Below are 13,322 nucleotides of genomic sequence, written 5' to 3' on the forward strand. Positions count from 1 at the left end.
AGTCCTTAAATGATTGAGGCTCAGGAAATGTCATTGTAAGGTTTATTATTACTATTATTAGTATTGAATTTTTACTTCTATTATTACTAATATTATTAATAACTCATCATCATTATTATTAGTGTTACTCAACTACCAAACTGGAACTCAGGTTACCATTAACTTTGCCACGAAATTTCAGATGGAAGGATTGTTCTGCTACGATAATAGCACACTTAATTTTCCTGTTCTTTCTTTCTAGGTCTGTCTTTCTTGGTACCAATTATTACTCTTCCTTACACCACTGCTCTAATTTTCTTTCTGTAAACTGCCATTACTGATTGGGCCATACCTGAAATGAGAAGACAGCTGGGGGAGGGAAAGGAGCAGTTTTCACTGGATGAGAGATTAGAATTTTAGAATTGTTGGTTTGAGTTAGCATTCTGTTCAGAAAGATATGGGGAGATCTTTGGAAAGATTTCAAATTTCCCAGGGCCTAGAAGGAATTGTTCAAGAGAGAATGTTCAAATGGCCATGGATGAAGGCTGTGCTTTTGTTTTTATCCTGTCAGTTTAAAAAAATATATTTTCTTAAGGTGAAACTATTACACATATTTCTGACTTCATGGACATCTTGTGAGTTCACTTTTTTATAAATAATGGAACACATGCTCTGAGTGATTTAAGAACAAGAAGATTCCAAACATGAGGGCCTTTCAGGTCAGCAAAGGTTCTTGATGTGTTTTAGTGCCTGCCTGGGAGAATTGTCCAGATAACTTCTGGTACATAGTCTGTATCCTAAGGCCATGGTCTCATTCTGTACTATTAATGTATCTCCATTAGCCAGTTATAGTCTGGTCCTAATGACCCTCTCACAGAATTGGAAGGCTACACAGTAAGCCACTTTGAATGTTTCACACAGAGAATTCTAGAACATGCCTCCTATTTATATAATTCTACTATCTCCTTTACATACCAAGCCTTAGAAATAATACCTTTACACATAGACATTTGTATAACTATTTGTGTATACACATATACGTAGGTATAGCTCAAAGTGTGTGCAGGCACATTTTAAATTTATACTGTATTTTAAGAAAATACAACCTGCCAAAAGAATTTTTAAAAATCAACAACCTCCCCCAATACAGTTTTACAAATTTGAGCTAGTGGTTTGAATGAGCATTTTCATTGATCTTATTTTTATCACAGTAAGAATGGAGAACACAGAATTAAGTTCATTTATATAGTTATTCTGTGATTGAATATAAGATAGCTTTTATGTTCATTTGGTGCCATTTTTTTAGAGAATAAGTGATTTTAATGCATTGGTCATTTGTATGTTAATAAAGAGCAAAACTTCTTAATTTTTTACTGCATTGTGCAAAAGTGCGAAAGTACATTGAACAACCTGAAGGTTTTATAAGTATACCTTACTGTACTACTGCTTAATGAGAAAAACAACAGTAATTATTAGATTCTTACAACTTCACCTGATCCAAATGGTGATACACATTTAAATTTGGAATTTGCTGATTTTCATGTTGCTGATAATTTCAGTTTTACAGTACATCAGAGGAATCGTGGAAGGCAGGGAAGGAAGAAAATAAAGATTGCATAAAACATACTTTCAACAGCTCAGCTCATCAACTCAGTTGTTTAAGATCTCCACCTATAGAAATTTCCTAAGCATAATCATTCCATCTTCAGTGTTTTAAAACTTGTAAAAATGCATAATCTTATTTGTCAAGAAAGCCCATGTTCTTAGCTTGAAGTTTGTTCTCAAGTGTGCATAAAGCATACACATAGTGGGAAAGGTTATACATGAAGTGAATGTACTAAAATGAATATGTATGAATTGAGAAGCATACAAATATTAATAAATAAGAACTACTGGAGACAATACAAAGCCAGATGTCAGTGGCTTACACCTGTAATCCTGTCCATGCAGGAGGCTGAGATCTGGCAGGCCTGACAGGAAAGCCTGTGAGACTCCTCTATTTCCAGTTAACCAGCAAAGAAACAGAAGTAGAGCTGTAGCTCAAGTGATAGAATGCTAGCACTTTTTCCTGGCTCAGCAATCACTTAGAAATGACACTTGACCTAATCAGGCTACGAAGACTCAAGGATGAAAAGAAGATGTGCTGAAGAAAGCTGAAGATGTGCTTTTCTTCCTCTCAGAGAGAGTCATGGGCAAGACAGTAACTTTTGTATGTCCAGCCCAACTTGCTATAGCCATTTAAACGCTTGTCAGGAAAAGCCGTTTAAGGATGAAGTCAAAACCACAGAGCAGGGCACAGATGATAGTATCTTAGAAATTTAACATTGGCTTAAACCAGTGCTGATGTCGTGTTGCTTCTGGACTTCAGATGTGACAGCTGTTAAATTTCTAACTTGCCATTTGGAGTCAGATTTTGGCCATTTTTAGACCAAACATACAAATTGTTAAAATTTCAAATAAGTTCAAGGGGAGGTAGGCAAAGCATAGTAAGTGTACAGAATGTTTAAAAAATTAATACAGTTGTTAAAATCACTTTTTCTCACAAATAGATTTGTCATACTACTATCTGAGGTAATTCATGCTTTACATTTGTGATTATGGTCCATCTAAACCTGATTATGACATCTGGCCTTGGAGATATAATATCAAAAAGACATAAAATGCATGCAGTCTAAAATTACATGTTAGTACTAAATTTAAATGGATAGATATATTGGTAATGATGACATTGAAATGAAAGATATTTTGGCCCATTTTTTAAGTGCTTATCTTTTTTTTTTTTTTTTGGCCAGTCTTGGGGCCTGAACTCAGGGCCTGAGCACTATCCCTGGCTTCTTTTTGCTCAAGGCTAGCACTCTTCCACTTGAGCCACAGCACCACTTCTGGCAATTTTCTGTATATGTGGTGCTGGGGAATTGAACCCAGGGCCTCATGTATATGAGGCAGGCACTCTTGCCACTAGGCCATATCCCCAGCCCGTGCTTATCTTTTTAATTGAGGTGAAGATAGCGAGCCCACAATTGAAAAACATCCCAAATTTTTATATATAATCTTTTAATACTTTCCTGAAAGACTTTTATATGTAATGACTTTCAAGTTAACTTTTTAAATTCCAAATACATATTTTTGTAAAATAAAATATTTACCAAAAACACTTGAAGTTTAATGTCATTCCCTGTGTTCCTCTATGTCCCAGATACTTCTTCCCTAAAAAAGAAAATATCAGACAACAATCAGTTTTCTATACTTGCAATTTTCTTTCTTTTTTTTTTTTTACTTATTTATTGTCAAAGTGATGTACAGAGAGGTTACAATTTCATATGTTAGGCCTTGGGTGCATTTCTTGTACTGTTTGTTACCTCCTCCCTCATTCCCCTCTCCCCCCTTCCCTCTTTCCCCATGAGTTGTTCAGTTGGTTTACACAAAATGGTTTTGCAAGTATTGCTTTCGGAGTCATTTGTCTTTTTATCCCTTGTCTCTCGATTTTGATATTCCCTTTCATTTTCCTAGTTCTAATACCAGTATATACAGTTTCCAGTGTACTCAGATAAGATACAGTGATAGTGCAGGTACAACCACAGGAAGGGGATACAAGAGGATCATCAACAATAGAAGCCACAGTTTCACATGGCATGTTGAAAGTAATTACAACAGTGATATAACGGTCGTTTCCATAACATGGAGATCATTTCACTTAGAATTATCTTATGCATTCATAAGGGCATAGTTATTAGGTTCTTGTGATCCTCTGCTGTGACTAGCCTAAACCTGTGCTAATTATTCCCTAGGAGAAAGACCATAGAGTCCATGTTTCTTTGGTTGCAACTTTCTATACTTTGAAAGTTAATTTTTACATGAAGGACTTGAACTCTCCCAATTTTTAAGAATTTGGATCAGTCCTAGGCTACAAATTCCTGGATTGTTAGTATAATGTTAGATATTAAGAGAATAAGGAAATATTTTTCAGACTTTCACTTCAGTGCTGTTTGCTCTATTAGTAATAGTCTCTTTGTGGTCCTCTTCACCGATCTGTTTATTTGTTGATTACAGTATGTCTGTTCTAGTTTCATGTCTGTGCTAACTCATGTTGATTGTAATAAGATTCACTGTGCCGAGAAACAGATCCTAATGTACATGAAGTTTTACCTTGTTGGGTTAAGACAGGTGATAATTGTTTACCATATGACATATGTGCTTCCCATGGAATCAATTTGTGTTTTAATTCTGACTGCTCTTGGGAATTGCTGGATTTGGATTTGTTAACTCAGCATTACTAAATTCATCAATTCAGCACAGAGTCTCTGAAGAAAATATTATTTCAGAGAATATCTGAACCTTTCAACATTATTAAAGGAGCATAGAGCATACTAATACTGATCAGGCACACAAGCATAAATCTACATAATGGTATAAGTTGTAGGTAAGGAGTGACTTGGGGGAAAAGAGTAAACCAGCAGTGGAAGGGGAGTTTACGTTTTTTGCATTTATAATGATTATGTTATTATTATTCCTATAGTTTAATTTAATACATTCTAAAAATGTACAACTAAAGAGAAACTTTTTTTAAAAAGAATAAAAAGCTTTTATTTCCTTTGACTTTTAAGTAATTATCTATTTGTAGAGTTTATAATTGTTCCCTCTGTTCCTGGGTCTTTATTGTTGCTGTTTCTTTACAAAGACTGCCAACAATTCCCCATCGCAAGCTGGGTTTTCCTCTCAATGGCTCATTTCCTTTAGTCTTATTAGCAATTAGCTCCCACTGTACATGACTGCAGCTTTGTTTGGCTTTCTACCTCTGTCTGGTAACTGGATTAGAGAAGAAGTATGTGAAAGCTTGTATGAATGGCCAGGTTTTTGCTTTGGGGAAATTTTTAAGAGAAAGCAGACCTTTCATTAATGGGAAAGGAAACAGACAATTCCCAGCATTGGGGAAGCTGGATGACAGATCAGTGCGGGGAGGCACAATAGGAAAACTGGGCCCTTCTTATTAGTCTTCCCAAGCTTTCCCTTTGCCATGTACCTGTGTTTTTGAAAATGATTCCTAGAATGTGTAAACATATCCATATTCATTATAAATACAAAACCAATTCCCAAAATCTAGTGGGGGAGAGGAGAGTGGAAGCTAGTTGCCACTCTCCAGCCATTCATATATGTGTGAAAATTAGCCACAAATTTTCAAGTGAACTTTTTCATATTTTAAAAGGTTATCATGCATGTATTTTCTTGTAGTCTCTAATAGGATGATTCCCTAGCTGATGTAAAATGGAACCTAAAGCATTGGCATCTTATTTCCAATTTAAATTGCATATGAGGGGAGAATAGGTACAGAATTTTGCTTTGGTTGGCCTTGTTTTACAGCCATGAGAGGTGACTTTTCACCCAGTTCCCATGGAGATATGTGAGAAATACTTTAGTGACTGAAACAAGAGTATCTTTGAGGTTACATGATCTGACCTAATCAACCATGAGTACTTTATTTAATGAAGGCCTTTCTCAATTATCTTCTCCTTCTGCCCTTGATTAGACATCGATGAATGCAGCACCATTCCTGCGATATGTGAAACTGGTGAATGTTCCAACACCGTGGGAAGCTATTTTTGTATTTGTCCACGTGGATATGTAACCTCAGCAGATGGCTCTCAGTGCATAGGTATGTCTTGTAGTTTGAAGGGAAAATACACTGCTTCTTTATCATGACAGAACAGCCCAAATGAGTATGAAAATGGCACCAGTTACAAAACCATTGGCGAAATGGCTGCAAGTATTAGCTGGGCAGGCACCTATGGCTCAGGCCTGTAATCCTGGCTATGAGGGAAGCTAAGATGTAAGGACTGTGGTTCAAAGCCAACCCAGACAGGAAAATCCATGTGACTCTCCTCTCTAGTTAACCAGCAAAAACTCAGAAGTGGAGCTGTGACTGAAATGGTGGAGCTGTGACTGAAGTAATAGAGTTTCAGCCTTGGCTGAAACAGCTAAGGGACAAAGTTCAGCTGGTGAGTTCAAGCCCCAGTACTGACATGTACAAAAATAATATCTGGTGGGTACTTGATTGTGATTAGACATGTGCATTTCATTTTTTTGGTAAAATTTGCCTCAAAGGAAAGTAATTACAAGCAATTACTGAACTCTAGTATTTTTTCTGAAATTTTTAGGGATGCTTATACCATCTTTAATTTACTTGGAAATGTATTTTTAAGATGGGTTGATGGATGGATAGAAGGATGAATAAATACATACATAGCAAAAAATAAAATAAAAATAAGCGAATGATACAGCTGTGGAAGAATTGACATACCAGGTATTCTCTGCACACTTGAGTTTCAGATGCCATCTGGGTTTGTTTTGTGTTGTCAGGATCACTTTTGGGACAAAGACTGACTTCCTTAGGACATGTTGGGTAATGTGTAATGTTGGGTTGTTACCAAGACACACGAAAGAGTTATAAAAATCTGCTTTGGGAAAAAATGTTGTAGTTAGAGGGTTTTATTTTTTGTTATAGTTGTTGCTAAGAATCATGAGGGTAATCAAATCTTATTTACTTTGTTTATTCTAGAAAAATAGTTATTACAAAAAAGGAATTGACCCTCTAATTTTGTGTTTTTAGCCTGTTCAAATTAAAGCCAAATAGACGTTCTTGCATGGTCTCCTTTGGAAAGACAACACAGTACCATGCACATATGGTATAGGGGACCTTTGGACTTCTGTTACTAGAACCCATGCTCATGTCACAGTAAATGTTCCTCACATTTCTTTTCTTTTGGGGGAGACTGGTGGTGGTACTAGGATTTGAACTTTCACTTACTAGACAGACTCTCCATCCCTTGAGTTACACTTTCATCCCTTTTTGCTTGATTCACTTCTCAAATGGAGCTTTATGTTTTTGTCAAGGCTGACACAGATTGTATGTAGTGCTACTGGCATGACAGGCATGCACTCCTAGCTTATTGTTAAGATTGGGTTTCTTAATTTTTTTGCTTGGGTTGGCATCAAACGGTGATCCTGTCCATTTCCACCTTCCAAATAGTGGGAATTGCAGGCATGAGACACCCTGCCTGGACACATTTGTCTTTTGAAGCACTAAACCTAATCAATTTAAACTGGACAAAAGACAGAAAGAGAGGGGATAAATGCTCACCATCCTCCTTAGGAGGATTCAAGTAATACAAGAATCAGAAGAATGAGCTTAGTGTCCAGAGAATGGAGGTGCTTAACTAGAAGAGAGCAATGTGGGCAGTGAGCCTTTCTTACCATGACCAGGCAGCAAGTAACTGAGTACTCTCAAGGTCATCACTGATGATGCCAGGTGACTGACTTTACAGTATGGAAATGCAGAATCACAAATGTAAGTGTGAAGTCTCAGGAAACCAATAAAATGTGGACCTACTTCATTTAATAAATATAATCATGTGACTGGCTAGTTGTGGTCATCTGGCAATGAACAATGCAGATCCTACCTTCAGAATACCACATTGTCATCATAAATAGTAATGAGAGAACAGTAAGAGAAATAATGGAAGGAACAGGGAATGGCACTGAAAACAAGAACTATTACTTAGAAAACGTATGCCAAGAATAAAACATGGAAGATCTCTATTTTTTCAGAGCTGTGGGGCTTTAGGCAAGCAACTAGTCTCTATTTCAGTGTCTTCCATTATGTGTTCAGTACAATATTCCAAACTGTTGTTGCTGTAATTAGTAGTAGAAGGAAAAGAAATATATGTCCACCCTAGACCAAGATTTACTCAGGTCTTTCTCTAGTAGAAGATCTTTGATTTGCCATTAAATTGTAATAACCTTCTGTATGTCCTTGGTTTGTATACTATATGAAGTCTTTAGACTTCCCTTGAGACATCCAAGCATGTTAGAACAGGGTCCACTCATCTCACCCCCTAGGACTTCACCCCCACCTCTTGCTGCACTTGGCCACATTCCATGCCTTGCCCATATGTTCCCTCTGCCCATAGCATCTTCCATTCTCCATCTGTGATTACTAAAACCCGACTCATTCTTTCAGTATCAATTAGGTATTATTTTTCTTTGTAATTATGCCTTCCTAATACAAATTTTTGAGGTGATAAAATGAATCATTCTATCCCACAATATTTTCCATTTCCATTTCAGTACACATTGTCCTGCCCTGTGTACTTGTGCTTTCCTTATTGTCCAAAAAGGGAATTTCTGAATTATGACTTTGAGCCTCAAACAATATCTTGCTCAGATCTCATGCTAGCAAATCTTTCCAGATTGAATAGGAAAATCACCTCATGAGAGAATATTCCTTTTGGTTAATACCTGTGCACTACTGTTGGCATCTTGCTGGACATGAGATATGGCCTGGGTACTCGGAAAGAGCTGGGCCTACATCCAAAAGCTGACTCAAAAGCTGACTCCTGAGCTGATCAGGAATCTTATCCACTTCTGTGTCAATATCCCATCCCTAGGAACACACCCCCTACCCCAAAGGAGAAAGAGTCTCAATAATTACAAAATGTGTGTTCTGTATGTGAGAAAAAAAAATCGAACATTTTAATGTGTAAGAGATCTTTTTGATTTTCAAAATGTATTTTCTTAGGGTAAATTTATTTATGATTGAATTCTGTGTCATGGATATTCCTCTGGCTATTTATTTTGTAACTCTACACTGTACACACTGATGATAATGAGTTGGGTGAACTCAAAGTTTGTTTTGAATGTGGAGCTTAATCCTGAAAGTAGTATGTTCTTTGTTCTAGTTAACAGCAATATCCTGAGCTATAACCACATCACAACAATCAATAAACTCAATCGTTTTTCTGTATGTAGAAAAAGAGTTTCATCTGGCAGGATAGCTTATAAAATAGGACAGTCTTTCCATTTCATTGTACATCAAATACAATGACAAGATTCTTGAATTAATTTTAGCTAGTCTGTTAATTAACTTTAAAAAATGTGCTGATACTGGAGCTTGAACTCAGGCACTGTGAGCTTTTTGCTCAAGGCTTAGCACTCTACCACTTGAGCCACAGCTCCACTTCTTAGTGGTTAATTGGAGATAAGATTCTCACAGAATCCACTCCCCACCCCTCCCAGGCTTGCTTCAGACTGTAATCCTCAGATCTTGGCCTCCTTATTAGCTAGGATTATTATTGTGAGCTACTGGCACCTGGCTCTTAGCCAACTATTAAAAGAGCTTTTTAAAGCCTAAACACATACTAGATTTTAAGAGTTAAGGCTGGTCACTATACTTTACACCTATGATCCCAACTAAGCTGGAGATGGAGATTGGAAGGATTGTGATTCAAGGCCAGTCTAAGCAAACTGTTAGCAAAACCACTGTCAGTACAAGTTTGACATGGTGGTATATGCCTTCATTCCTAGTTCATAAGTGTCTAGATAGGAGGACCATAGTCAGATACTAACCCTAGACACACAAAAAAAGACTCTATTTGAAAAGTAACTAGGGGCTGGGGATATGGCCTAGTGGCAAGAGTGCTTGCCTTGTATACATGAGGCCCTGGGTTCGATTCCCCAGCAGCACATATACAGAAAACGGCCAGAAGTGGCGCTGTGGCTTAAGTGGCAGAGTGCTAGCCTTGAGCAAAAAGAAGCCAGGGACAGTGCTCAGGCCCTGAGTTCAAGGCCCAGGACTGGCCAAAAAAAAGAAAGAAAAGTAACTAAAGCACATCAGGAATGGGTGTGAGTGAATCAAGTGATAGAATACCTGTTTAGCATGTGTAATGTTCTGAACTCAAATTCCAGTACTAGACAAAAAAAAAGTTAAATAAGAATCGGAGCATAACTAAACAATCTTTTCCTTGTAATTGAGTGACTTAATGATCCTTATGTTTTTATGGGACTTATTCTTGGCATTATCATTTAAATTTTGAGACAGCTATTCACTCTGTAATGCAGGTTGACCTGAAACTCTGTTTGGTCAGACTACCTTTGAACTTGTGATCCTCCAGTCTCATTCTCCTTAGTATTGGGTTTGTAGGCATGTGTATCACACTGGCTTCCTTGGCATTAGTTTCCCTAAAGAACATAGTCACAGCCAGCTATAATTAACAAATTTATAAGCAACACAGAGCACACTACATCCAGGATAAGATACCTGCTATTATTTTGTATGCAACCACCAAGGACCCTAAATAGAGGATTCCAAAGTGTCAGGCAATGACAGGTTCAGCTCAGAAAATGAAATAAAGCATTTAGAAATTCTTTCAACAAAGAAGATGTTACCCCAGCCTTCTAGTGCATTTCCCTGAGCTTTTCAAAGGTTTCAGTGGGCAGACTCATTTTGTAATATTTTTGAGAGAACAAAACCCGAAAACATAATGTGAAAAAATATAGACAAGAGGAAGTTGAGGAGGTAAGCAATTGCTAAATAATTTTCATGTACTAGATGCCCTTAGTTGTAAAAAAGAAAAGAAAAGAAAAGAAAAACCTACTTATTTGGTTGGATATGAACCTTACAACTTGAGGGGAGGGGAGTACAGAGAGGTAAGCACAAGAAAATGAGGGATGAAGTAACTGTTAAAAAAACAAATGTAATCATTACCTTACTGTAACTGTAACCCTTACAGTTTTATATATATGATAACAAAAGTGGATACTGGTGACGCATGCCTATAATACTAGCTACTCAGAAGGCTGAGCTTGAAGGATATGAAGAGATTTGAATCCAGCTTGAGCATGAAAGTTCATGAAACTCTTATCGCCAATTAATCACAGAAAAATCTGGAAGTGGCACTGTGCCTCAAGTGGTAGAGTGCTACCCTGGAGCAAAAGGAGCCCAGAGTACCAGTCCCAGGACCGGCAATAAATAAATAAAACAAGCAAACAAAAAATGAAAATAATAGCCTTTGCTATTGTAATTAAAATCCTTAAGAGATGAATAATTCACCAAGATCATGAAACATGGGTAGGAGCTAGATGCATAGGAGGAGTAAAGGAGTTAGGGGGGAGGGGTAAAAACAATACTATGAGCAAGACAAGGTGCCAGAAATGAGTTGAGATTTAGATTCTGTGGCTGTGGTTACTTACTAGCTTTGTTGAGGAGTTCTAGGCTTCTCTGGATGGTATTTAGCCTGTCAAGATTTAAAAGCAGGGGGCTGGGGATATAGCCTAGTGGCAAGAGTGCCTGCCTCAGATACACGAGGCCCTAGGTTCGATTCCCCAGCACCACATATACAGAAAACGGCCAGAAGAGGCGCTGTGGCTCAAGTGGCAGAGTGCTAGCCTTGAGCGGGAAGAAGCCAGGGACAGTGCTCAGGCCCTGAGTCCAAGGCCCAGGACTGCCCCCCCCCCAAAAAAAAAAAAAAGATTTAAGAGCAGGACAGAAAAGTGAAAATCAGTAGGTCAAGGCGTGGTGCCAGGTATGTAAAAAATGAGGAAGCTCATTATACGATGATATTATGTGATGCTCATAGGGATTTAATCAAGAGCATGATACAGAGTGGTTAAGATAGTCTGCTAGCCATAATGTAATGCTAGGTGTTGATTACATATGCATATGTGCATTTGCAACCATACATTTGAAGGAGAACCCAAAATATCTAACAAATACTTAGCTAAAAGCAGGAGAAGGAGGCAGCATGAAACTTTGTAATCCATAGTGATTTCATTTTAATTTAATAGTTACACAAGAGATGACTGATGGGTTAGGGATGTATGTTTTGATAGAGAAAGGAAGTATCCTAGAAAGAAGAGTTCAGGAGGGTGAGGAAGAAATACTGAACTATTTTCAAGGAAGCCCAGAGGGGTTATGTTTTCTGTTCTTCTAAGTCAGTTACTCTTGACTAATGTGAACCTGAAGTTTGCACGAATATGTGTTACAAAGATCAGGTATCTGCAGAATTAATCAAGGGGACTCAGGCTAGAGCCAGACCATCAGAGAGGAGAGACAATGCAGGTCTAGCACCAGTGCAGACAGTGCTGCCTTTTATCCAGATCTTATTGTCATTCGTGGCTGACCTGGACTGACCTCTGACCTTCCAGATGGAGTCTTCCATTTTATGATGAGTGAAGCTCATTCAACAGGAGACATACTATTTCAGGATACGATCCCCAATTTTTACCAAAGTTTCTTCATGTTGTGAATCATAGTTAATTCTCTTAAATACACTGTTGAGTGTATCATCATTTTGTTTCAAGACAGACTTTACATGTTAATTGGAGGAAATCAACTGCTTGCTCTTCCTCAGTGGTTCTAAATCAGAACCTTGTAAGTCTTGTTCAGGCAATTTAGCAAGGGTGGTAGAAGATGATGAAAGGAATAGATTGGTTTTCCTTAGTTAGGGTATGTCAGTCTCAAAGTTAAATACATATCAAGTGTTCAAATGGTGATTTTATGGATTTTTTTTCCTTTTAGATCTTTATAATTCCTGTTTCAAGTGATAAAGCTCCTCAAGAAGTTTTATTTCTATACACTGCTCATTTTTTCCCCATTTTTCCACATGATGGCATTTTTTATGCTCAGTGCCCTCTGTCTTTTTAAAGGAGTTTTAAAAATTGTGTAAGGGGTGTCTCCTTGTGACATTGCTATACATACTTGTAATCAAATTATCCCTCATTATTTTCCTTATCCTTCCTTCTCACTTCTTAAAATAATTTCAGCATGTTTCATTGTTCTACTTTAAATATTCATTTAAAATTACTTTGACCATCTTCATACTCATTCGCCCTTTCCTTTTGTTTTCTTTACTCCTTCTGGAACATACATGTTTCATTTTACTATTAATTCTTTCCTTCAGTTTTAGTGTGTATTCATTTTATTTTATTTTATTTTATTTTAGGTTTTTTTGTTTCCTTGTTTGTTTTGCGAGTCCTGGGGCTTGAACTCAGGGCCTGAGCACTGTCCCTGGCTTCTTTTTGTTCAAGGCTAGCACTCTACCACTTGAGCCACAGCGCCACTTCTATATATGTGGTGCTGAGGAATCGAACCCAGGGCTTCATGTATACAGGGCGAGCACTTTACCACTAGGCCATATTCCCAGCCTCATGTGTATTCATTTTAAAAAGGAATTTCACCATGGTAATTATACTATAGTAGAGTCAACGTGGCCTTATTTCTTTTGCTTTTTCAGTCACCCATTTGTTGCTGTTGTCTCGTAGCTTTCAGTGAGTTGTATTGAAATGCATGATGTTTATATATGAAGAGTGATATATTGTGGCAGATAATCAATTGTACACTTTTCATGTGGATTTGATAAAGAACAGATTTTTTTTCAGTTAATGGATACTAGGTTCTAGTTACATACATGCGATCAAACTTCTTAGCTTTAATCTTTATACCTACTGAATTTATTTGGATATTATCTATGATCTGTGAAATTATTCCACTATGCTGATAGATTATTTTCATT

At 37.3% G+C, this 13,322-nt stretch overlaps 1 protein-coding gene across 1 annotated transcript in view; it reads left to right on the plus strand.

Moving 5' to 3' along the window:
• Nucleotides 1–13,322, plus strand: part of Fbn2 (fibrillin 2) — a 228,437-nt gene that overhangs the window by 85,493 nt on the left and 129,622 nt on the right. Inside the window, exon 8 of the mRNA XM_048357068.1 lies at nt 5,504–5,629. Coding sequence (XP_048213025.1) covers nt 5,504–5,629 — 126 coding nt within the window. The remainder of the gene's footprint in view (nt 1–5,503; nt 5,630–13,322) is intronic.

The sequence above is a fragment of the Perognathus longimembris genome, chromosome 11, assembly GCF_023159225.1.
Source record: "Perognathus longimembris pacificus isolate PPM17 chromosome 11, ASM2315922v1, whole genome shotgun sequence".
NCBI lineage: Eukaryota > Metazoa > Chordata > Mammalia > Rodentia > Heteromyidae > Perognathus > Perognathus longimembris.